We start from the raw sequence: 27026 nt of genomic DNA on the forward strand, positions 1-27026 counted from the left end.
CAAGCCCGGCCAGAAGGTATGGAGATCCTGAGATGTCCAGTTGTGAAGATCCTCCTCTCAGCCTCACCAGTGTAGTCCGAAGGAAAGCTTATGAAGCAATACGTTTGGCACCAGCTTGGCTGCAGGAACTGCCGGAAGGATGTTCAATGACGTCCAGCTGCCTTAGGGGCTCCACTCCAGATTTTCTGTCTGGGTTTACTCCCGTATCCTTCGTCTCTCCCGAGGCTGCCCACAAGGCAGCTCATGAGCACCACACACTGGTGGGCCTGCGTGCTACGTGTGCAGGGGCCAGACCTTCTCCCCGTCCCTTGTAGTTCAGCCTGAGTCCAAAAGGAGTGCAGTTATTGTAATACCCACAAGAAACTGCAAGGATGCTTTGTAAGCTGTACTGCTGAGGCTTTATCAGGCACTGGTGTGACCTCACTTGGAGTAAAGTGAGCAGTTTGGGGCCCCTGATTTAAAAAAGGATGTGCTGACATTGGTAAGGGTTCAGGGGAGGTTCACGAGAATGATCTGGGAATGAAAGGCTTATCGTATGAGGAGCAATTGATGGCTCTGGGCCTTAGATTCATGCTGCAGAATCTCATCACTGTGTGGACTCTGACCTCCTCGTTTAAAACAGATAGAGAGCTTAGTGACGTGATGTCAATGTCAACAAAAGGCCTGGTCATTGACTTCACAAACGGAGACGGTGCACACGCTCCTGTTTACATCAATGGTGTCGAGGTTGAGAACTTCACGCTCCTAGGAATGAACATCACCAATAAGCCTGTCTCGGTCCAACCATGTTGAAGTCACAGCTGAGAAAGTTCACCAATGTCTCTACTTCCTGAAGAAGTTTGCCATGGCCCCAGCGAGCCTTGGCAATTTTTATCATTGCATGATGAAAAATACACTATCTGGATGCATAACAACACACACACACAATGCTGGAGGAACTCAGCAGGGAAGGCAGTATCTATGGAAAGAGTACAGTCGACATTTCAGGCCAAGACCCTTCGTCAAATGATGCCATGCTGGTAGAGGTAAGGAACAAAGAGGGGGCCACTCAAATGACTTGTGTTATATTACAGGTTTCTCAATAGTCAGGAGGAAACAGAGAAGCAAATCACAGGAATATATAATTTCAGGTACCTTAGTGTGAAAGGTTCTTAGGAAATGTGTGGGTGTTTTTATGAAGTCTTTTCACAAGAGCTTTTGAAGCTGGTTTGGTTTGTTGACAGTCCTACAAGAAGGGGGTGTCCTGGACCTAACCTTAGGGAATGAAGCTAGGTAAGTGATTGAACTGTCAGTGGGAGAGCATTTCAAAGATCCTGACCATTACTCTCTACATTTCAAGGTGGTTATAGGGATGGATAAGATGGACCAGAGGTGGAGGTCCTAATTTTGGAGTAGGAAGACCAATTTTAATATCAAAAAAAACACTGGGAGAAGCTACTTGTAGGAGGTCTACCTTTCATGGTGGGAATTAATTATGATAATATAATGAGAGTTCTGGGCCAGTAATTCTTGAAGAGTGAAAGATAAGGCCAGGTTCAAGGAGATCAGAAGCTGGATGAAGAAAAATAAGCCAATAGCAAGTACAGAACTTTGAAATGGGAGGCCATTCCAGAGCATGGAATGTGTAGGAAATCGGGTAACCATCTAACAATTACAGCACAGAAACAGGCCATCTCGGCCCTTCTAGTCCATGCCGAACTCTTACTCTCAGCTAGTCCCACCGACCTGCACTCAGCCTATAACCCTCCATTCCTTTCCTGTCCATATAGCTATCCAATGTAACTTAAAATGACAACATCGAACCTGCCTCAACCACTTCTGTCAGAAGCTCGTTCCACACAGCTACCACTCTCTGAGTAAAGAATAAAGAAAGTAGGGCAAATGAGAGGCATGAAATATTGGAGGATGTGGTTAATGAAAATTTCAAATCAGTTTATTAGTATGTTAAGGGCAAGAATGAACTAAGGAAAGAGTAGGGACCAAAGAGTAGCCAGAAGATGTGGGTAGGATTTTAAAATGTCTTCTCATCTCCATTCTCCAAGGAGAAGGATGTCAGATGTGGATAATTCAGGGAAGATGATGTAGTGAACGTTGACAACATGTTATATGAACAGGAGGAAGTGGGCTTACATCAGAATAGATCACCAGGACTGAATGAGCTGTATAGAGGGAGGCCTGCAGTGGGGCCTGATAGAGATGACTAAATCTTCACTGGCCACAAGTAAGGTGCAAGATGACTGCAGAAAAGCAAATGCACTTTTATTCGAGAAGGAAGACAGGATTTGCCAGGAAACTATACCCAGTCAGTCTAACGTAAAATGTTCCAGTGGACAAAGTTAATTTCTGCTTGAAACAGCAGGAATTAATCTAAGATAGTCCACATGGCTTTGTTAAAGGGATATCCTGCCTGATTAACTTGATAATTTTTTTCTGAAGAAGTAACTAATTGTATTGGTGAGGACATGTGTTTGATCTATTCTACACAGACTGTTAATCCCTGCACATTTGGCCAACATAATCATGGCTGATACTCTGAATACTGTCTTCCTGCTCTCTCCCCCCTTACTCTTTGATGCCTTTTGTGTCTGGAAATCTACTTCCTTTTGTGGTAGTGAACTCCACTGGGTTACCACCCTATGAGAGAAGAAATGTGTCCTCACCTCGGTCTAACTGACTTCTAAATGTCTACCCTGTATCCTGAACCCTCTGATCCTCCTCCCCACCATTCCAAACCCCTTGACCCAGGGGAAACGTTTTCTCCCATTCCAGCCAGAGGTACCCAATGAGATCTCACTTCATTCCTCTAAACTTCAGCTAGTAGAGGCCTTGTTGTCCCAATTTCCATATAAAACTAATCCCACCATCTCAGGACTGTCCTGTAATGTAACATAACATCCTTACTCCAGCACTCAAAGTTTCATGCAATGAAAGCCAATGTATCATTTTTCCTCTTATGTCTCTATACTTGCTACAAGCCGGAATACAAAGACTCCCTGGCCCCTTGATACGTAACGTTTGCCCCTCCATCCCCAGTTAAATAGCATGCTGCCTTCAGCTTTCCCCACCAAAATGGTCAAGTTTGCATTCGTCCACATTAGGCTACATCTGCTCTGCATTTCCACTCCTCCCTTCACTCATTATGAGCCAAGTCCTATGATGTGGGCAGTCACGGTCTTTCCATGATCATGATTGTTCTTGGCAATTATTTTTACAGAAGTGGTTTGCCATTGCCTTTTTCTGGGCAGTGTCTTTACAAGACGGGTGACCCCAGCCATTATCAATACTCTTAAGGGAATTGTCTGCCTGGCATCAGTGGTCGCATAACCAGGACTTGTGATGTGCACCGGCTGCTCATACGACCATCCATCACCTGTTCCGATGGCTTCACATGACCCTGATCGGGGGGGGGGGTGGTGCTAGCCAGCTGCTACACCTTGCCCAAGGGTGACCTGCAGACTAGCTGAGAGAAGGAGCACCTTACACCTCCTCTGGCAGAGACCCATCTCCACCCCACCACTTATGCACTCCTTCAGTTTGATTAAATCACCCTGAAGCCTCTTCCCATCCTCCTCACAATCTCACAATCCCTCAGAGATTGTTGTTGGCAGATTTGGAAGTGGTATTTTTCCTTGTCGAAATATTGCTGGTGCCCAAGCATCGATCCCTGCAGTTCCTGTGTACCACAAAACACCTATTTAATACTACTCCCGGTTTCCCGTACATCAGACAATTTTCAGTTCCTACCAATATATTACCCTCACTCCGTGCGCTTTAATTTCGCTAACCTCTTCTGTGGGAGTTTATCAGTGGCCTTCTGAAACCTTAATTGCACCAAAATCCATTTCAGCTCTTGTTCCCGTTCCCCTACACTTTCCCCTCTGTCCTGCAAATTCTTCCCTTTCAGGTACTCCATCTAGCCTGTTTTCAAACACTGCAGTTGAAATCTGTCCCCACTTCCCCCTCCAGTGCCATTACAACGACCATTCACCGTGTTAAAGCATGCCCTTGTTTCGTTTTCCAGTTCTGTCCCCATCCTTTGTGTCCTTGGATCTCATCCCTTCCATAGGTTCTCCCTGTTTACACACTCCACAAGGTCGTCAGATCTCTTCCCGACCAGCCCGATCCCAGCTTCTCCACACCAGGCACCAGTCCCTCATCCCTGGGAGTACAATAGTAAATCCCTTCTGCACCCTCTCCCAAAACTTCACAGCCTGAAAATACAAGTGGACGCATGCTCCATTGTGATTGAGCCTGTCACGCAAATGCTCGCCATCGCACTCGTAATCTTTTCCTCAAAATCCCCGTCACTGTCAGTACACTAACTACATACGCATTCTGTATCTCCCCGACCTTGTGGCCTCAGAGATTATCCCGCCTCTTCTCGATCTTCTTAGCGAGACACACCTCCTCAGTATACCAGCCACCCCATGGGCTGTACCCTCACAGCGGCTGTTGCGGTCCTGACTGCTCACCGCGTCCCTGGACCGTGTCAATACTTAAAAACACCAGAACATCTGCAAAGCAACACACACAAAATAAGTGGAGGGGCAACACCTTATATTCCACCAACCTGATGAAATAAATATCGATTTCTCGTTCCTGTAAAAAGAAATTCCCTCCTTCCCCTCTTCTTCTATTCCCCACTCCGGCCTCTCACCTGCCTATCACCTCCCCCTGCGCCCCCTCCTCCTTCTCTTTCTCCTGTGGTCCACTCTCCTCTCCTGTCAGATTCCTTCCTCTCCAGCCCTTTACTTTCCCCACCCACCTGGTTTCACCTCTCACCTTCTGGCTACCCTCCTTCCCCAAACCCCCACACCCCATATTTTCATTCTGGCGTCTTCCCCTTCCTCTCCCGTCCTGAAGAAGGGTCTCGGCCCGAAACGCTGACTGTTTATTCATTTCCATAGATCCTGCCTGACCCGCTGAGTTCCTCCAGCATTTTGTGGGTGTTGCTTTGAATATCTAGAAGTTGTGCCCTTTAATCAGTGTCCAAGCCATAAATAGCCACGGAGGAACGCAGTGATGATTCCAGTAACAATCCCCAGACAGCTTGTCTGTATCTTTTCCCTCCATCTGAAAACCATCCTCTGTGCCTGATCTGTTCAGTTGTGTTTTTTTTTCTTTCTCTCTCTCTCTCTCTCTCTCTCTCCTCCCCCCCCCCCCCCCACCCCGACCCCGCCTTAACCTCTTTAATCCGCAGGATTCGGTCTGTTATCTGGCACCGTATCAAACTTTCTTTGGAAGTCCATGTAAACCACATCACAGACCCTCAGTGATTCCCGTGGTAACTTCAAAAACCCGTTGTCAGACAGAATTTGCCTCGAACAAACCCACGCCTGCTCTCTCTAGTCAATCCATGCTTATTGGCTTCTGTTTCTGATCCTTGTTTCTAGAACTCTCTCTCCCTCTGGTTAAAGTGACCGGTCTGCCATTACCGGGTGTCAGGTCTACATCCTTTGACTAAGACGGGGAGTTTTCTCCCGAGCCTGGAGGTGATGTGATGAAGTATAATCAGGTTACAGTATAAGGGACATATAGAACTGTGAGAAGTCTCAGGCACGTGTGTATAACCAGAATGCACAGTACTATATTTGTCAACTCGGAGCGGAGAGCGAGTTTGCGGGAGCTAAGCAGGTGCTACACCTTGCCCAAAGGTGACCTGCAGGTGAGTGGACGGAAGGAGCGCCCTACACCTCCTTTGGTAGAGACGTATCTCCATCTCCCCAGATGGGGATCTGAGGGGGGAAGATTTTACAGAGAGGGGTTGATTTCTGGGATACACAGCCAGAGGTGGTGGTGGAATCAAATAAAATTATTCTGCTTAAGAGGCATTTAGACCGACACAAATAGGCAAGGGACAGACCTAATGTGGGCAAAAAGGGACAGCATGGATGGGTTGAAGGGCTGTACTATTCTGAATGATGTAGTTTACCCATGTCCATCCACGGCCTCCTCTACTGTAAAGATGAAGCCACACTCAGGTTGGAGGAACAACACCTTATATTCCGTCTGGGTAGCCTCCAACCTGATGGCATGAACATTGACTTCTCTAACTTCCGCTAAGGCCCCACCTCCCCCTCGTACCCCATCTGTTACTTATTTTTATGCACACATTCTTTCTCTCACTCTCCTTTTTCTCCCTCTGTCCCTCTGAATATACCTCTTGCCCATCCTCTGGGTCCTCCCCCCCCTTGTCTTTTTTCCCGGACCTCCTGTCCCAAGATCCTCTCGTATCCCTTTTGCCAATCACCTGTCCAGCTCTCGGCTCTATCCCTCCCCCTCCTGTCTTCTCCTATCATTTTGGATCTCCCCCTCCCCCTCCCCCTCCCCCTCCCCCTCCCCCTCCCCCTCCCCCTCCCCCTCCCCCTCCCCCTCCCCCTCCCCCTCCCCCTCCCCCTCCAACTTTCAAATCCCGTATTCACTCTTCCTTCAGTTAGTCCTGACGAAGGGTCTCGGCCTGAAACGTCGACTGTACCTCTTCCTAGAGATGCTGCCTGGCCTGCTGCGTTCACCAGCAACTTTGATGTGTGTTGCTTGAATTTTCAGCATCTGCAGAATTCCTGTTGCTTTAGTTTACCCAACCTTGAGATCCACCGTGTAGGGCTGGATCGTTGCTAGGGTCTTTGTGCTTTTGGCCTCCATGTATCAGCTGCAGATGGTGGGCAGTCCCACATGATGCTGGAAGAACTCAGCAGGTCAGGCAGCATCTGTGGAAAGGAATAAACAATCGACGTTCCAGGTCGGGACGTTTCCCTCCGTCGATGCGACCTTTGTGGTTCCAAGTTTCCAACATCCGCAGCTTTTTTTGTATCCTTCCTCTGCTCCCTGCGCACGGAATCCCTACACCCCTCCGCTCTCCCACAGGTGAACCTACTGGAGGAATAAGTACCTTGGGAAGGTACCGATGAGCGCATCCCAAATCCCAGACTAGTCATTCTACACCAACAGCCGCTGACTTCACTCGTGTACCCGCGGAGGGTGAATGTTCACGTCTGACGTGCTCCAGGAGGTGACTGCCTGCGGCCAGAGACAGGGGTTAGAGACAAGAATCCGGGAGGCCTGGGTGCATCGTGCTCCCAAACTGAGCTCGGGAGGGGCAGTCGGGGAACGAGTGACAGAGGGAGGCAGGGAGGCATCCGGGAAGACCACAGAACCAGCTCGGCTGCAGGCGGCAGAAGGAGACCGAGTCCGACAGCGACGCTTAAGAGGCGTCAGCAGCAAGAGGAATGGACAGACACAAACGTCCATTGTCACGGAACAGCTGCGGGACATTTTAAAGCAGGAGGAGGTCAAGGTCCACACTGGCAAAAAGAGAATAAGATCTCTCAGGGCTAAAATGGCGAGTACGATAGGGAATAACTTTAAGGTGATTGGAGGAAAGTATAGGAGGGATTTTTTTTCACAGTGGCGAGTGTGTGGAACTTGCTGTCATGTGTGGTGGTGAAGGCAGAGACTTAGATACATGGATGAAGGAAAAATGGAGGGTTATGTCGGAGGGAAGGATTAGATTGATTTTAAAGTAGGTTTAAAGGTCAGCCGAAGGGCCTGCGCCGTGCTGTAATTTTTTTTCTCTCTGTTCTACGTTCTGTAACACGAATTTAGGGAGCTTGCTCACAGGTTAAAGAGAAGAACGTCCAAGGTTGCAATCTGTAGATTGCTTCTGTTCCCTGGAATAGGGTCAGGGGAGTGTGTGGCCGAAGGGACGGCGTGGGCTGGAGAGGTTTGGAATTCTGGATCACCGGGACTGCTTCTGGGGAAGGGGGCTTCTGCACAGGAGGATGGGCTGCATCTGAACTGGGACGGGCCCAACGTGCTTGCAGGGGGCTTTGCAGCTGGGAGAGTTTTTAAACGAATCTGTCAGGGGAATGGGAACCAAGTGAGAGGGATATGCAGAGTCACGTAGAGAAGGAAATCCGTGTGCCCCGAGTCACGCTAACCGCAATGCTATGGTGGCGGGGTTGAAAGTTCAATCTACAGAAAAGGATAATGGTAAACCGGACTTGGTTGTCACGTCTCGAATTGGGAGAAGGCCGATTTCAATATGTACGGCAGAACCCGGCCAGCGTAGACTGGGAGTAGCTACCTGCAGGAGGGTCTCTATCGAACCAACAGGAATCATTCAGAAGTGAAATAACGAGGGTTCAGTGCCAACATGTCCCCGTAAGGGTAAAAGGGGCAAACAGTAAGTTCAAGTAATCGTAAGGGGGGGGGCGGGGGTAGCGCAACGGTCTACAGACCCAGCGACCCGGGTTCAATTTCCGCCAATCTCCTGTAAAGTGTTTGCAGGTTTCCTAACAAATCCAGTTAATCAGTTAAATTGGGGAGTTGCTAGGCGGCGCGGCTCGAAGGTCTCAATCCAGATCTAGATAAAGAAGCAAGAACTGAAAACACTCCCAATGCGGGAGGAGCTCAGCAGATCAGGAGGGGAGTAAACAGTCGGCATTTCCGGGCGAGCCCGTTTTTATCGGAACGGGAAAAGAAGTGGGTAAAAGCCAGATTTTAAACATCCTGGAGGATGAAAATAAACAAAGAAAGTATTTAGCAACATACTGACGTCAAGAGGTATAACTGGCGAAAGATTATAGTCATTGGGGCAACCCTTGCAGAGACAGAGAACATATGTGAGGTGTTAAACAGACACTCGTCCTCTGTCACATCAAGAGAAAATCTGTAGATACTGGAAATCCGAGCAACGCACACAAAATGCTGGAGGAACGCAGCAGGCCAGGTAGCTTCTATAGGGAAAAAAAATGTACAGTAGTAGTTTTGGGTCGAGACCCTTCCCCGGTCCTGCTGAAGGGTCTCAGCCCGTAACGTCGACTGTACTTTTTTCCATAGATGCTGCCTGGCCTGCTGAGTTCCTCCAGCATTTTGTGTGTGCTGTTTGTCCTCCGTACTCACTGAGGACTTGGAGAATTTAATGGGAGGGGGAGTGGTGAAATTCCACAATTTGCTACCGTTAAAAACAAGGAGGTATTGGTTGCCTTCAAGGGCTTAAGAGTTGGAGAAATTGGAGAAATCCCCAGGAGCTGACCTGATCAGATGTGCCCCAGGCTCCTTTGGAAAGCAAAGGAGGAGATGGCTGGCTCTGTGGCAGATAGTTTTTAGAATCTTTGATGATCACAGACAAGGTGCCAAATGACCAGATTGTGTTGCCTTTATCCAGGATGGGCAGTGAGGAAAAGGCAGATAATTACAATCTCTTGAGGCTAATGTCAGTGGTAGAGAAATTATTGGGGAAAAAATCTGAAGGACAGATTTAACCTGCACTTGGAAAGGCAGCATTTTATCAAAGATAACCAGATGAATCTGTGGCTGAGGTACTGGTGCAGGGGCAGGGGTTCAGGTTCTTTGCCCATTGGGATTTCTTCAGGGGTAGAGGTGACCTGTATGGGAGGGACGGTGTGTACTCAAACCAGACAGGAACCGATACCCTGGCAAGGAAATTCGTTAATACTGTTTGACAGTGTTCAAAGTAGGTTGACGTGCATCTGGGACACTGAGCAGGAGAGAGGACCTCCACTCGTCAGGGTCGACCATGGATATGGTCTCCCGGCCGTCGACAGGGCAGTATGGAAAACAATGCAGCAGGCTCCCCCTCTCCACACAGCTGATGAAGCAAAAGGAACAGTGGAGACCGATACAGTTTGACACCGGCGGCCATGCAGGAGTTGCCAGTCAGCATTGAACTCAACGTAGGACTGTCTGAGGGACTCCAGCTGCAGATTTTTCCCTCGGGGTTTACTCCCGAAGCCTTCCCCATGAGTGGGTTTGGCCGCAAGGAAGCGGGGGTTTGAGATCAGAGTTTTCCCTGTCCTAGATGAGCTGTCAACCACAGCTGATGTGCCCCGTCTGCCTGGAGTGACTGGTTTTAAAGCCTTTGCACCTTCTCCCATCAGTAGAAACAGTTTTGCCGGGCTTAGTGGCTAAGCCACACGTGAAGGCCAGGAGCTGGAATTGGTTGTTAAAGGCTATTTGAGGCGCACACCATTGGGAGCATTTAATAGGTAGTGGGAGCTTGTCCCCATTACCAACTCTGACCTTAACAACCATAAGGAACCTGAGGAGAAGTAAGACGAGGGTCAAAGCAGCAGCCAGCGAGAGAGCAAGTTTCATAATCAGGATAGCCAGGGACAAGGTGAGCACTGGGAAAGGAATATACATTAAACTCCATTTATTTCAGTGCATGAGTTTTAACAGGTACAGCCGATTAACTCAGAGTATGGATTGGCTTTGAGGATTGGGATACTATAGCCATAACAGAAATGTGACCAAGGGAAGGGCAGGACTGTCAGCTCAGTACTCCAGGAAACAGACGCTACAGGCATGACAGAGATACAGGTAGTGAGGATGGCTAACGCCTTTTTGATAAGAGAACTCACAACAGCCTTTGGCCCAGCATTTAAGTCGTCCAAACATCAGGTCGTTCCTCACTCTAAGACCCTTGCCATTGGTTATTTGTGTGAACAATTGCAAAAGGCTCGATCAGCAAGTTTACCATGCCACAAAGTTAGAAGGAACTGTTTGTAGTGAAGAATTTCAGATTACAGTGGAATCTTAATCAGTAAGGGAAGTGGGCCGAGGGGTGGGCGACGGATTTCTGTACAGGTACTGTGAGTTGATGGCATGTTGGAAGCTTAAAACAGCGTAAGACCCTCGAAATATACTATAACAGAGGGACCAGGAGTACAAATGCATAGTTCATTGAAATGCACACGCAGATAACGTCTTTTGGTAGTATACCAGCCTTCATCAGTCAGGGCACTGAGTACAGGCATTGGGAATTGTGTTGCAGTTGTATAAGTTATGGAAAGGCCACACTTGGTGTACTATAAAGACGAGAAATTCACAAATACCGGAACACACAAAATGCTGGAGGAACTCAGCAGGCCAGGCAGCATCTATGGAAGTGAATAAACAGTTGACATTTCGGGCCGAGGCCCTTCTTCGGGACTGTATGTGCAGTTTTAGATTAGTTTTATTAGATAACGTGGTGCTCTGTAACAACAACCAGCACAGTCCAAATATGCACCGGGGGCAGCCCGCAAGTGTCGCCAAGCTTCCGACACCAGCATAGCACGCCCACAACTTACTAACCCCTACGAATCCAGATGGTTTCAGAATGTGGGAGGAAACCGGAGCACCCAGAGGAAACTCAAGCAGCCATGGGGAGAACGTACAAACTCTTTACAGACGAGAGAAGGAACTGAAGCCCGATTACTAGCGCTTGTGAAGCGTTAAGCCAGCCATTGTGCGACCAGGCTGCCCAGTGTTTTGTTAAAGGGAAGACGTGGTTAAATTAGAAAGAGTGTAGAAAAGATTTACGAGGATGTTGCCGGGGTTGAGGGCTGGAGTTAGAGGGAGAATCTGACCGGGTTAGGCCTTTATTTCTTGGAGCAGAGGAGAATAGGATGCGGAATTGTGTAAGACCATGAGAGGCCATAGATAAGGTGGATGGTAACAGTCTTTTCCCAGGGTCGGTGAGGCCACATTCGCAAGGGCCTCGGCCCAAAACGTCGCCTGCTTGTTCATTTCCATGGATACCCTGAAACGAAGAAGAGATATACCAGGATGTCGCCTCGGATGGAGTGAGTGGTCAGTGATGAGAAGAGACTTGGATGGTCTGGGTGTGTTTTCCTTGAAGCGGAGGAGGCCCAGGGGGTACCTGACAGAGGCATACAAAACTCCGAGGGGAATTCATATTCGCAGGAAAGTATACGTATGTAAAAACAGAAGGCCGCCTGAGGGGATCTGAGGAGGTAGATTTTGCCCTGAGGGGTTGTTGGGATCTTTGTGTGGGTGGAGGAGGCTGAGAGATGCCGTCTGAAATTGGACTTCACGTCGACAGCCCCTCGATTGTCCGCACGGACAGGTGGGTGAAGGTATTGTTTCTCTCAGTGTGTCCGCACCGACACACCGGGATGCACAGGGTTCGAGTGTCTGAGGTGACCGAGTGCCGGGAGAGACACCAGGCTTAACAAGTGCAGTCGTTTGGGGGGTAGGGTCATGTCTGAGACTCTGGGGATGTAATAAAACGGACTGGTGAAATTTCAGCTAAGTGTTTGATCAGGAAAATAAAAATCCAAGGATCCAGCCCACTAGTCTGTGTCGTCCATCAACCGCCCACTAAAAAGGGAATATTTCCCCCACTTATCTGTCTCCCCTCTGTACTCCCCCACCCCGTCCCTTTCCCTTTCTTCCGCTCCTTCCTTTTCCTCCCCCCGTGTATATCTGTTGGTATTTTTGCCGCCTTTCTATTGGTTGTTCCCCGTGCCTTTAAGACATTATGTGTCGGAGGACAGAGGCCGCCTTTAAGCGCCGCGCTGGAGCTCCGGCCACGTCACCGAGGGGGAGCCGCGCCGCAGCCGAAAGTTCGCACCGAGTCCGGGGAAGTTTGTCCGACTGAATCCGGAGAGATGAACGTGTTCAGGCTGGCGGGAGACCTCTCCCACCTCCTCGCCATTCTCATCCTGTTGATGAAGATCTGGAGCACCAAGTCTTGCGCTGGTGAGTGGGGAATGGAGGGAGGAGTGAAGAAGTTACTGAGGCAGGAGTGAGTGATGGGGATTCTGGGAGAAGGAGGGGAGTGAGGAGGAATTAGGAGATTGAGGGGGAGGAGAGGGTGTAAGAGGATATCGTCGTGGAGGGACTGCGATGGATTGAGATAGGTGAATGTGAGAGATGGAGGGAGTGTGACAATGAGTGGGTGAGAGATGGAGGGAGTGTGACAGACTGAGTGAGAGATGGAGGGAGTGTGAGAGAATAAGTGGGCAAGAAATGGAGGGAGTGTGAGGGAGTAAGGGGTAGAGTGATGGAGGGTATAGAGTTGGTTACCACGAGGGGTGAGTGGATTAGAGTGAAGAAGGAGGAGATGGTGTGTGAGGGATTGGGGGGGTGTTGGGGATAGTGAAAGAAAGGCGAGTGTCCCATCTGTCTTCGGGAGGGGATGTAGAGGGAAGGGTTGGAGTATTGGGAAAGGAGGTGTGATTTGGGATGTAGAGGGAAAGGTTGGAGTATTGGAAAAGGAGGTGTGAGTTGGGATGTAGAGGGAAGGGTTGGAGTACTGGGAAAGGAGATGTGAGTTGGGATGTAGAGGGAAGGGTTGGATTATTGGGAAAGGAGATGTGAGTTGGGATGTAGAGGGAAGGGTTGGATTATTGGGAAAGGAGATGTGAGTTGGGATGTAGAGGGAAGGGTTGGAGTACTGGGAAAGGAGATGTGAGTTGGGATGTAGAGGGAAGGGTTGGATTATTGGGAAAGGAGATGTGAGTTGGGATGTAGAGGGAAGGGTTGGATTATTGGGAAAGGAGGTGTGAGTTGGGATGTGGAGGGAAGGGTTGGAGTATTGGGAGAGGAGATGTGATTTGGGATGTAGAGGGAAGGGTTGGATTATTGGGAAAGGAGGTGTGAGTTGGGATGTGGAGGGAAGGGTTGGAGTATTGGGAAAGGAGGTGTGAGTTGGGATGTGGAGGGAAGGGTTGGAGTATTGGGAGAGGAGATGTGAGTTGGGATGTGGAGGGAAGGGTTGGAGTATTGGGAGAGGAGATGTGAGTTGGGATGTGGAGGGAAGGGTTGGAGTACTGGGAGAGGAGATGTGATTTGGGATGTGGAGGGAAGGGTTGGACTACTGGGAGAGGAGATGTGATTTGGGATGTAGAGGGAAGGGTTGGAGTATTGGGAGAGGAGATGTGATTAGGGATGTGGAGGGAAGGGTTGGAGTATTGGGAGAGGAGGTGTGAGTTGGGATGTGGAGGGAAGGGTTGGAGTATTGGGAGAGGAGATGTGATTTGGGATGTGGAGGGAAGGGTTGGAGTACTGGGAGAGGAGATGTGATTTGGGATGTGGAGCGAAGGGTTGGAGTACTGGGAGAGGAGATGTGATTTGGGATGTAGAGGGAAGGGTTGGAGTATTGGGAGAGGAGATGTGATTAGGGATGTGGAGGGAAGGGTTGGAGTATTGGGAGAGGAGGTGTGAGTTGGGATGTGGAGGGAAGGGTTGGAGTATTGGGAGAGGAGATGTGATTTGGGACTGGGGTATTTGGTGCTTCTACGCTGATGATTCCTTTTCCTCACAGGGATCTCCGGGAAGAGTCAGCTTCTCTTCGCGCTGGTGTTTACAACCCGATACCTGGACTTGTTCACCTCGTTTATCTCTGTCTACAACACCAGCATGAAGGTGAGAAGGGTGGGATGGTCAGCAACAAGTGGTGATGAACAATGGGACACCCCACATTTCTCCTGGAGAGTAGACCAGGCTGCCCACTGTTTAACCACTTCCATCCTTGGAACAGACTCCAAGGAATCTGGGGTGGAGATTGCAGGCAACCATCCCCTCTCTCATCCACATTCTCTGCCAGTCATCCTTTCTTCCCTTAACTCCTGTCTCTCCAACAAACCTTTGATCAGCTGCTCCAATATCTGAAACGTTGACTCAGTTTCTCTCCCCATAGGTGCTGCCCGGACGGCTGAGTGTTTCCAGCATTTTCTGTTTACGTAAGGTTTTGGGGGTAATAGCGGCTAATTCTGACTTGTATGACGTAGCCTCAGCTCTAATAATGAACGTTCCGAAAGTCGAAGAGAAACATACAATCTTGAAGCGATGAAACTTAAGTGTACCCAAGTGTAAGTTAAGCGTAATGGAGCAGTCAGCAAAAGATATGACATCCATCGGTCCCCAGCTGCAAACTATCACGAATGAAGGCGTAACTTATTCCCTTCGCTTTTACCACGCCCCCACTCGTGTGACTAGTTACCATTAGAACCATGATAAACGCATAACACGAAATACAATGCAGATAGACAACAGTTGTGTGATCCCGACAGGGGTGTCCACAGGACAACGGGAGCATCGTTAAAGTCCTCCGAGAGGAGGAAGATTTGCGGGTTGTGTACTTGTCCCTTTCTACCCCAGTGAGCTGTGTTGAGATTGAGGGTGAGGCCCAGAGGATGACCCGATTCCTCGCTGGTGTCGCAGGAGATTGGGACAGTGGGCGCAGCTTTCAGGGGTCTTTGCGCTCGAGCGATCTGTGTCCCTCTGTCCCTGTCTCTCTCTCTCTGCGGTGAGAGAGTCTGTTGGCTCCGAATCGCGGGAACTTGCAGACTGTAACATCGAAACAGCGAACTGTTGGTCTCCTCTCTCACTGTGTCAGGAGTGATATCTCTCTCTCTCTCTCGTTAGTGAGAGGGGTTTGAGATGTCGAAGTGTTGGGATGGACAGTAGTTTCTGATGGATTCTAGATCATGGTCTCTGGGGTCTAGTTATGGCATGGTGGGTGGTGGGGGTTGATGTTTTTGTGCTGCTGCTTCTGTGTGGGAGGGGGGCTTTGGGATTCTAATGTTTTTCTGTCATTCATTTTTTTTCCCCTTTCTGTTTCGTGGATGTCTGTGAAGGGTAAGAATTTCAGGTTGTATACTGTATACATTTGCTGATTTTAAATTGAACCTTTGAAAGTGAAATGACCATTTGGACTGGAAATGCTCAGTAAGTTGGGTGGCGTCCATGGAGAGAGAAACAGTTAACATTTCAGATCGATGACCCTTTGTCAGTGTTGGGCTACAAGGGAATGGGGAATGGATGTTGGCCACAATTCTATTGACCAACCAAGCAGGCTCCAAGTGGTCATCTGCTCTGATCTAATGCCGGACGCTGGGCAGTGGAGCGTGAGGGAGCAGAGATCGCGTGGTCTGTTGTTCTACTAAAGGACACTGTTGGTCCCCAGGCCCAGCATGAGGTTCACTGTGAATGTTGTGGATTTGGGCAAAATCTGTGGATGACCCAGGGTTTAGGAAGGCGGTGAGCACCCAGGAGAAGAGATGGGCTGCAGGACTGGGAAGATAGATGAATGAAAGGGGGAGTGGACGATATGGAGAAATTCGCAGCAATTAGGAGGGGAGGGAATATATCACAGTCCAGACAGGTTTATAGAAAGTGCAGACTTCTTTAATTATGTTTTTGGAATTAGGAGTTTTAAATAAAAATTGAGCTGTTCTTGGACTGTTTTAATGGTGAAATGAGGGAAGGGGAAATTATACTAAATCCTTCTCAACCCAGAGGAGAGAATTCTGTCCCGGACACCATGTCATGGGTCCGGAATTGCGCATGCAGATCTTCTGAATGTCCCTGTGGATGAGGGGATTACAGGGAAGAGCAGAGGTACGTTCCCTAAAGCAAAATTTAATAGAAATATTCACAATTTTAGAGTAGCCAAGACAAACCGTTCTGTGGGCGCAGTTTCTCTGTAAGCATGTGGGCATCTGTCGTTGAGGTCATAAGAAATTTCTCTTTGCCTTCCCATATTCCGGCCCTTTCCCACAAAGACATGTCTGAAAGCTTCCAATCATGGCTCAGAAATGGCCTGTATCAGCGCTGGGGATGAGGATCGCGTGGTAAATGTACCTGTGGATACATCTGAGCCACAGTACTCCCCATCCATTCCCATCTCCAGCAGAGTTACCGCAGGGGCTCAGTGGTCAGCTGCAGCCGCTCAGTTCCATCATCCCTGGTTCTGCCAGTCTGACAACCAGTCACCAGCTCCTGCTGTCAACTCCTCAACCTACTTTTTCAGCATCCAGAACAGGATGACCGTAAATTTAGTATTTGGCCGACCTGACTCATTAAAAAAATTACCGATGGTTACTCCACCAGCCAGTGGAACAGTTTTGTACCCCACTTACCTCAGAATAAAGCAGCCCAAAGATCTGTCGCTCAAGGGCAGGTACGATTCTACGTGCAACACTCACAAAATGCTGGAGGAAGTCGGCAAGTCAGGCAGCGTCTACGGAGGGAAATAAGCAGCCAATGCTTTGGGCTGGGACACTTCATCAGGACGCCTTTCAGGGTCTCAACCTGAAATGTTGACTATTTGTTCTTCTCCATAGATGCTGCCTGACTCTGGCATTTTGTGTGTGTGTGTGTTGCTCGAGATTTCCAGCATCTGCAGAATTTCTTGTCTATCTCTTATCTGATGTTTTCTGGTCGGATGTGATTTATTGTCACATTTAGCTAGTTTCCAACTTGTTTGTTTTCTAGATCATATTCCTGCTCAGTGCCTACATAACCATCTACCTGATCTACTTCAAGTACAGTTCGACCTTCGACCGGGAGAACGACACATTCCGCGTGGAGTTCATCCTGGTCCCCGTCGCTGGTCTCTCCTTTCTTGTGAACCATGAGTACACTGCACTGGAGGTGAGAATGGCTCTTCCTTTTCAGGATGTGCGCACTGTCTACAGTTCTGACCTTCAACGACTGCTCCTCTACGGTGGGGCCGAGCCACAGCCCTTCTGGTGAAGCTGCTCCCGCTGTGCGGCGTGGAGGGGTGGGACCACAGGATTTATACCCAGTGACGATAAAGGACCAGGTCAGGGTGGTGTCGGACCGAGAAGGGAACCCTTGCCCCCTTAACCCTCCTCGGTGGTGGAGATCCTGGGTTTGGCTGGGTGGCGGCAGTGGTGTAAAACTACTGCCTTGTGTTTACCATAGCCCAGTAAGTGAATTTTTCATGAATGATAAAAAAAATATTTAATTTGTGCTAAAATAGCTTTATTTTACAGTTTGTTGTCTTCTGCCCAAGTTAGTGTGGTCTTTCACTGATTCTGTTATGGTTATTATTCTATAATTTATTGAGTATGCCCACAAGAAAATGAATCTCAGGGTTGTATATGGTGACATATATGTACCTTGATAATAAATGTATTTAAACTTTGAGTTTGCAGTCATAACCGAACATGTAATTTTCACTTAATATATAAACCTTAAAGTAGATGATTTCAGATTTTTCTACAGTATATTTTAATTGCTTGTTTACTTAACCTGTCTATATTCCCTTCACAGCCATAGGTCTCGTAGGTTAATATCACCAAAAAATATAATACATTTGTCCACGGCCTCCTCTGCTGCCACAGTGAGGCCACGCTCAGGTTGGAGGATCATCACCTTCCATCTGGGTAGCTTCCAACCTGATGGCATGAACATTGACTTCTCTAACTTCTGGTTATTGCCCCCCTCCCTCTCCTCCACCATTCCCCATTCTTGTTTCCCTGTCACACCTTCTCTTCTTAACTGTCCCATCACCTCGTCCCCCTTCCCTTTCTTCCATGGTCTTCTGTCCTCTCCTGTCAGATTTCCCCTTCATCTCTTCCACCATCTTGCCAGCTGTTTACTTCACCCCATCCCCCCCTCCCAGTTTCACCTTATCACCTACTACCTTGTACTTCTTCCTCCCCTCCCCTCTTCTTATTCCGACTTCTTCCCCTTCCCTTTCCAGGTGAAGGGTCTTGGCCTGAAACATCAAGTACTTACTCCTCTCCATAGATGCTGCCTGACCTGCCGGGCCCCTCCAGCATTTTGTGCACATTGCTGTAGATTTCCAGCATCTGCAATACCCCTTTGTCTTTATGTATGTAATACATTTGGCCCTGTTTGTCCGGATCATTGATACAAACCATGACCTCAACATCGATCCCCGTCACAGGGTCACACCTGAAAATGACTCATTTATTGCTACTGTTCATCTTCTGAACCAATCAAATCCACAATGTTAGCCGTAGAATCCTTTCCTCTGGTCTTAATCAACACTGCATTGTATCTTATCAAAAGGCCTAATGCACCACACCTACACTCTTCCCTTGCCATCTGTTTTATGAGTTCATCTATTTTATAATCTCCAATAAATTCAATGGGCATTAATTTTAAGCCTTCTCTTGTATTCTCCTCGGGTTAAATCCAAAATTTTCCAAATGTCTGTGCTTGTTGCTTTCTGTTTGACACATTGCTACATCTTCCCTATGGACTTTTCTTGCCGTCCATAACTATGTCACTTTTTCTGCTGGTGTTTTGAAGGATATACTATGTACTGATTCCATTGTTGGGCACTGTTGGTTTACCATTTAATAGTTTTCGGGTTTTCTATGACTGGCACTTAGTCTTTGTGGTCTGATTTATTTTACTTTCATTTTATTTTATTTTATTTTCAAACCCTGGTTTTCCAACTGAATTAACAATTTACAAACCTGATATAAAGTGTCATTTTTTTTGACACCTCTCCATGAGAGCTTCTTGACTAGGCCATCCCTTTCACAATATGCAGTAACAGTTTCCTTTGCAATTGGCTAATCTAGAAAACCGTCTCTTCCAAACTTAATTTCATCCTTTGGACTATTGCTGCTGATTTAGTTTGCTGATCTACAACCCCTCCCCTAATGATTACTGGCACATCTAATTTATACTATACCCTACATTCATCGTCACCATTACGTGCCGAGTCGTATGACATTGGTAGAGACGTATCTCCACCCTGCCACCCACCCTGCATTACCCCTCCTGTTTGGGGTCTACCTAATTGACTTTTTGACCCTTGTCCTTTCTTAGCCCCATCCAGACTAAAATTCTCCCATTTTACTGATTTATTTCCTTCTTTAAAGTTAGGGCTACCTCATTTTCCTCTGCCATTTGATTTCTCAATGGACATTGAACCCATGAACACTACCTCACTACTTAAAAAAATATTTCTGCATCACTTATTTTAACATAACTATTTAATATACATATAGACACTGTAAATAATTTTCCTATATTTATCATGTATTGCATTGTACTGCTACCACAAAGACAAATTTTATTACATGTGCTAGTGACATTAAACCTGATTCTGATTTTGTTTTCTATTTCACCTCTATTCCAAGAATATTCTAGGATATTCAATTCTCAATCCTGGCCACCTTGCAACGAGGTCTCAGTAAATGGCTATTAGTGTCCCGTTTATTCCAGTCATGATTATACTTGCTTTATTACACCTGTTGCATATGTTTGTGTGAAGAGCCAACGGTTCTAACTTCGTAGCTATTCTCTGCTCTGTGAAGGTATTTCTATGTTTTCTAGGCTCCATCCCTCCTGACTTACTCTGGTGATTATCCTGCATTGTGTCGTTCTTTTCCTCTAACTTGCAGTTATTCCCCCACCAGGATCTGGCTCTCCCATTGCTCAGTTACAAACAGCCCTGGTTATTCAGTTCAGTAGGATAGTGGTCCCAGAACAAGTGAAGACAGTTCCAATACAACACACGTCAAAGTTGCACTCTAACTTGACTTCTCTAACTTCCACTAGTGCCCCACCTCCCCCTTGTACCCCATCCGTTATTTATTTATATACACGCATTCTTTCTCTCTCTCCTTTTTCTCCCTCTGTCCTTCTTGACTATACCCCTTGCCCATCCTCTGGGTTCTCCCCCCCCTTTTCTTTCTCCCTGGGCCTCCTGTCCCATGATCCTCTCATATCCCTTTTGCCTATCACCTGTCCAGCTCTTGGTTCCATTCCTCCCCCTCCTGTCTTCTCCTATCATTTTGGATCTCCCTCTCCCCCTCCCCCTTTCAAATCTCTTACTAGCTCTTCCTTCAGTTAGTCCTGATGAAGGATCTCGGCCCGAAACGTTGACTGTACCTCTTCCTAGAGATGCTGCCTGGCCTGCTGCGTTCACCAGCAACTTTGATGTGTGTTGCTTGAATTTCCAGCATCTGCAGAATTCCTCGTGTTTACAGTTCCAATATGACAGCTTCCCCAGTCCCCTGTGGTCAAGGATGTCCCGCTTCCAGTCTGATTCTGTGGGTGATGAATATGAAATTGCAGCCTCTTCCACAGTTGGGGCAGGTCGATAGTTTGTGAGGTGGGAAGGGTTTTCCACCACCGTGTTTTTGCGTGCTTCCGAATCACGGCCTCAATACCATCCCAAATGCCCTTGTGCTAATTTCTTCCCTTTCAGAGGCAGGAATAAAGCACCTCTTCCAAGAACACCACGCACGAAATGCTGGAGGAACTCAGCAAGTAGTATCTGTGGGGGAGGGGGTGAATGAACAGTCAACATTTCAGGCCAAGCCCCTTCATCAACTTAACTTGCTTAGTTCCTTCAGCATTTTGTGTGAGTTGTTCAGCTTAATATAGTTATAGTCATACTTTATTGATCCCGGGGGAAATTGGTTTTTGTTACAGTTGTACTATAAATAATAAATAGTAATAAAACCATAAATAGTTAAATAGTAATATGTAAATTATGCCAGGAAATAAGTCCAGGACCAGCCTATTGGCTCAGAGTGTCTGACCCTCCAAGGGAGGAGTTGTAAAGTTTGACAGCCACAGGCAGGAATGACTTCCTATGACGCTCTGTGCTGCATCTCGGTGGAATGAGTCTCTGGCTGAATGTACTCCTGTGCCCAACCAGTCCATTATGTAGTGGATGGGAGACATTGTCCAAGATGGCATGCAACTTGGACAGCATCCTCTTTTCAGACACCACCGTCAGAGAGTCCAGTTCCATCCCCACAACATCACTGGCCTTACCAATGAACAACATCTGCAGAATCTTTTGCTTACCTGTTACAGGAGATGGCCATACAAGTGATGGTGTCTTAGTTTAATAATGGCTGAGTGAGTGTGGGGATGTTGGCCATGGTGAGGTTCTGACATCAGTTTAAATATTCTTCCAAAGAATTTGGGGGTGGGGGTGGAGGGGGCTTGTATGGAGACAACGGCGGTGCTGTCTCTCCGGTGCCTTGAGGCACCTGCTCTAGGGAGTGCTTGATAAATTTCTGCTGCTGGTGGTACACAGCCTATTTTGAGCTGCCTGATTTGGTCTGAGTACATCCTATTGACCTTCAGGACTCTTCCAGCAAGGTAGTAGGGCTGCTATCAAGCTACTCTCACCTGGAGTACACGCTTTGTATCCCTTTCCCAAGTACCCAAATTGGGGTTCAAGAATGTTGGGTGGTTTTCTTGTCCATTGCACTTATGGGATCTTCAATTAATTTTGAGGGCTCCCTCCTCCCTGTATACCACCATACTTGCTTGCTGCCTCTGGTGTGTCTCCCTGCTGGTGAGGCAGATGTCCCAGGGGATTGTGGATAATGACATATTCAGCTCAGTATCTGTCAGGTATGATTAGATTGAACAGGGCTCCTGAGACCAGTCTCTGGACTGATTGGGCTGGATGTGATTTTTACTGTGTCGTGAGCTTGGTTACCTCCTCCTGGATTCATGTTCTTCCAGAACTGGATTGCTGACCAATGGGCAAATGTAGTTGTACTTAACTGGATTTTCTTTCCTGAATGATCAAGATGGGTCTTGAACAATCTGAAGTTTCATGATCACCATTACCAAGAGTAGTTAATTCACTTGTTCTGTCAAGTTCCTCAGCTGCCATAGTGAGAGTTGAATATGCATTTGTCTATCTGGTTCACATTGTGTTTTTCCAATGACTGGTGCCCGGGGTCAGTAATGTTTGCATGTCAATATCACTCTGGAGTTAACAGTCTGAATTAATGTACTTTGTGGTCTAGTTCATTACTGGCCTATTCCATCACTGCAATGCTTTATGAAACCTGACTTGCTCCAATGCCATCCGCCACACTGTTCCATAAACACCAACTGACCAAGCATAAGCAGCAATGTTACAAATAAAAAACATCAAAACCTGGGTTGAGTTGTAGAGACAATTGTAAGTGATGGTTTGCGATTGTGGTTCCTTTGTTTGCACACTGATGTTTCAGTGCAAGGATGGCTGTTGAGTTGTATGGAGCCTTTGTGAATGATGTGGACAGTGCAGGGATTTCAGTGATATGTCCAACCTCCAAGGTGCTTTTTCGTCAGCTAAGCATGAGGAATTCAATGCTGCCATCCTCAACCCCAATCTAGCTTCTAGATCTAGTACATATTTTTTGTAAATGCCAAACCAGCTGGATCACTATTTATTCCTTTTTTTCCTATGCTGGGTTTCTCATTGTTCTTCGCATTGCTATTGTCAGTTAAATAATATCTACTAAAATCCCTTTCCGATTTGACCTACTGTTTCAAAAATCTCCAGATCCTTTCTAGCCCTTGGCTCCCTCATTCCCAACTTCTCTCCGAATTCTTAATCAATTTGGCTCATTCAATCCTCCCTAAATCTAGTGCTGATGGATTTGCTTCAAATGTGAACCTGTGATAGTCTAGTGGAGTCATTGCATGCTGATTTTCCAACTTAGATTCAATTTTGCCTTAATTTTCAGATTTGTTGGACATTCTCCATTTACCTGGAATCAGTTGCCATACTGCCACAGCTCTTCATGATCACCAAAACTGGTGAGGCAGAGACGATCACTACTCACTACCTGTTTTTTCTGGGAGTGTATCGGGCTCTATATCTTGCCAACTGGATCTGGCGTTACCAGACAGAAGGGTTCTTTGATCAGATTGCAGTGGTGTCTGGGGTTGTGCAAACAATCTTCTACTGTGACTTCTTCTACCTCTACATCACTAAAGGTGAGTACCAACCCTCTAAGCTTTCTTCTGGGTGTGGCCACAACTGAATTCTGTAAATGTCAAATTTAGTGCAAGGGTTGGTAATGCTGTAACTTCCATTGTAAGCTTGAGATACATGTGAGGTGAAATGCAAATTCAAAATAATTATGCTGCCATACGACCTGGATACAGGCCCTTCGCCTAACCAGTTCATGATGAACAAGGTGCCTACCTGGCTAGTCCCAATTGACTATTCAACCCATATCCCTCCTTGGGCCTAACCAAGAGCCTTTTAAATGGCAGAAAAGGTTCCATGCTTTCACTAAAGGGACAGCTGTGGACACTTTACATGCATCACCACTAATTTGTCAGCACAGTGAGAAAATTAGGGGAGTGGAAGAGTGTAGTAGCCCTGGTGAGTACAGATTGAATCATTACAAAGAAAAGCTGTGTGAAGCACGCAGAAATAGCCAAAGATTCAAGACTTCCGTTTTAGCCAAAAACCACATTTTAGCAGATATTTTAACTTTTGTTCTTTGTAATAAAAATAGCAAATTGAAGACTTGATAATAATTTGTCCCAGAATGGCTTGGGCAGGAGATTCAAATTCAGGACGAAACAACACATGAACATTAGGGTGGGTGCAAACCTAGGTGTTTAGGGCGTACCGTTCTGTGTGGTCTTCACTTCTTGCTTCTGATTATATATATTTTTTTTATTTTTCAGTGCTGAAAGGAAAGAACCTGGGCCTTCCCTTACCTGTCTGAGACCAGTGTCACATACCATGCAAGCAACACACCACAGTGCACATGTACAAGTGAAAGATGGGAAGTGGTTTTTAATGAAATGGAACTGAAATATGATAAGGAGAGATTGTAACAGAAGTGTGTGGGTGCTGAATGGCATTATTCTTCAACCATGTAATTAGCACAGCGGATAACCTGCAGTATTGCCAAGTCTTTCTTACCAAAGACCCCAAACCATTTCCTAACCCTCACTATGGGGACACAAGTTCTCTTCCCACCTGACAATTAAAAAACTTACTTATAATGTTCAAATGTACCTTTTAATTGTGACCCATGATATATCTGTTTATAATTGTGCAATGAAAGTCCACCTTGAACATAGGACATCTATATTAAAAAAGTGAAAATCATTTTCCCCAGTTACTTATCTGTACTGCAACACATCCTTACCCCAACCTGGCATAAAAAAATCCAGAAGGAAGATGAGCATTATAAAAAGATGAATTACATTTGGGAGATATTAAATGATTTACATAGAACCACCATAGGTACAATAGGATTGTTTCATTCTACATGTGACATTTAATTACTATTTTTCAGTAGCCCTAATTTATTCCACATTACACTAAATACTGTTCCCCTCATTTAGGATCAAAATACTCTATAACTATAACCCAGGGAGCAATTTGCCTGAATCACTTACCACTGATGCTTTAACTTAAAAATATTCATTACCAACACCATGAAGACAACAGCCATTATTCCTGGAGTAGAGGGCAGGATAACCCTTAACATGGGTGGTCCTGCTTTTTGATGGTTGCAGCTACGGCTGGAGTCAGGTTTGCTTCATGAGGTTTACATGGTTCAAGTGTGGCCAACTGTGATCAGAGCAGAACCCAGACAACTCTGCATTGTCCATCAAGTGCTTCATACTTTGTATTTCTATTATTACTTTTGTAAAAATATTAATATAACCATCACTGTAACTGCCTGAAATGTTTGCAGCAACTTTCTTCTTTCCTGATAATATTGCCATGTTATGTAGAATGGTTATCACTTCTAACCCTCTGCAAAGTGCAGAATGAGAATGAAGAGGCACTGATGACATGGAAGATTATTGAGGGATATTAGAAGAAAGTGAACCAATTAAGTCAGAGGGGTGTGGTGGAGTCAGGGAGAAGACAGAGCATAATAGGGAGGGTGGGTAAATTGGTATTTGTTCTGCAATAGACTGTATATTTTGAACCCCACAGTGTTTCGAGTATTTATTTTAATGTTTCCAGGCTAGCTTGCATTTAGAAAAAGCAGACATTCCTTTGGTAAATCTCTTTATTACTGGAAATGCAAAATACAAGAAAACCAGTACAGTATCAAAATAGCACATTATTAAGACTGACACTGGGTACAACTTAACAAGGTGAAACACAGCTTGCCTAAGTTGCTGAGATGCTTCACCAGCTGCAGGATTCCTAGAGTTTAAGAGCAGTCATAGGTGGGCCTTATCAAATCCCAGAGAAATTTTAAACTGTTTCAATTGCATAGAGCAAATCATCAATAACATCAAAGTCAATTGTGGCACTGTTAAATCCTGCAATTTGTTCAGTGATGGGGGAACCTCATCAAAACGGGTTTTAAAGTGTGCAGAAATACTATCAGTGTGATGGCCAATACTTCTCACTTTTCCTAGAACCTACTGGTTCAATCTCTTGGCTGTTTATTTTCTACTGAGCAGAATGTAACCAATTAATGAACATTCAACAACTGACAAAATTACCAAAAAGCATGAGACTCCTAGCTATAGCAGAAACTAACTCGGGAAAAATTCCACAGGCTGCAACCAAGCTGCACACAAGAATACCGATAACATGCAAAATGATTTGCAGCAAATAAAACTCAAGACACTGGTTTCTGTTTGTCTCTCTCAGAGAATGCAGCAGTATTGTGGGAAACATACCATCACACAACTTACTGCGACCACGATTTGCTTTGAACAGGCAACTAGCAACTGGTAGTAGTGCTGACAGTCTACTCGGGAAGAAAAAACTTGGTCCCAGCTGCCCAAGGACACCTTCATAAAAGTACTGACATTACAACTGCTTCACTTCTTTCACACATTAACTTCAGAACAACATCATTTAAATTACCCTGACTGACCACCAACCCCCCCACCTCTTGCTCTAAATCAGAAATATCTACAGGGGCTACCTCTTGAGTGCAAGTAAAAGGATTGATGCTGGATCCAAGACCAATAAAATTTTGCACAGCCAAATCACCTCCATTTATGGTAATCTGTTATTGTTACCAACAGGAAAAATAGTGCATTTCATGAACTGAACTTCTCACCCGACAACCACTTGCATCTACACATTTGCAGACATAAAAACCAGATTCACAGCAATTCAAATCTTTTACAGGAATAATGCTACTAATTGAAAGCAGAATAATGTGCACACAAGAGACAGTAAAGGTTATTCATTTTGCCGTGTGGCCAGGGATTACAGCCCAGTGTTTTTTTAAAAGTTCAAATTTCAACTAATTTGCATCTTTTTGTTATAACTTCCTAATTAATAATGATAGTAAATTTGGACCTATGAAGAACTCTAGGAAAGTAGTTCTGAAGCTCTGCCATACAATCTTAACCCTACTTCTAATAAAACTTCCAAAAAATCATTTAAAAATTAAATTCAGCTACAACAGCTTTTCTATTATAATGCCTCCAAACAAGTGAATGGACTTTAAATGAGCTCATTTATGAAACACCTACCTTCAACGAAACATCCAGCATTCAAACATTTGGAAAAAATGTCAGTAGCATGAATGGCTAGCAACATAACTAAAAACTGGCCAATTATACTTGAGAAAATAGTCAAATTAACTTGAACATCAATGCAACAGGAACAAGCCACTGATACTAAATATGGAAAAATTGTTCAGATAATGGTGGTCTGAAGTATTAGATTGATCCCAATTCTGCAACTTGTCATCTATCAGTTAGCTTTAGTACCTGAAGGATTG

The 27026-nt window shown here is 46.2% G+C and overlaps 1 protein-coding gene across 1 annotated transcript; it reads left to right on the forward strand.

The window, feature by feature from the left end:
• The first annotated feature begins 714 nt into the window (after positions 1-714).
• On the forward strand, positions 715-26904 carry LOC134353983 (ER lumen protein-retaining receptor 3-like). Its single transcript, XM_063062604.1, has 6 exons — positions 715-1025; positions 12282-12507; positions 14075-14175; positions 17029-17187; positions 23034-23286; positions 23992-26904. The coding sequence occupies exons 1-6, from the start codon at positions 927-929 to the stop codon at positions 24030-24032; spliced, it is 879 nt and encodes a 292-aa protein (XP_062918674.1). The 5' UTR covers positions 715-926; the 3' UTR covers positions 24033-26904.
• Positions 26905-27026: the final 122 nt, after the last annotated feature.

Source organism: Mobula hypostoma, chromosome 11, assembly GCF_963921235.1.
Source record: "Mobula hypostoma chromosome 11, sMobHyp1.1, whole genome shotgun sequence".
Lineage (NCBI taxonomy): Eukaryota > Metazoa > Chordata > Chondrichthyes > Myliobatiformes > Myliobatidae > Mobula > Mobula hypostoma.

Bases quoted from the DNA above. Each gene is read 5' to 3' on its own strand.
- LOC134353983 (XM_063062604.1), top strand. From the start codon at position 927: ATGCTGGAGGAACTCAGCAGGGAAGGCAGTATCTATGGAAAGAGTACA. The intron at 17,188-23,033 runs GTGAGAATGGCT...CTTAATTTTCAG, and splicing joins ATGAGTACACTGCACTGGAG to ATTTGTTGGACATTCTCCAT. The intron at 23,287-23,991 runs GTGAGTACCAAC...TTTATTTTTCAG, and splicing joins CTACCTCTACATCACTAAAG to TGCTGAAAGGAAAGAACCTG.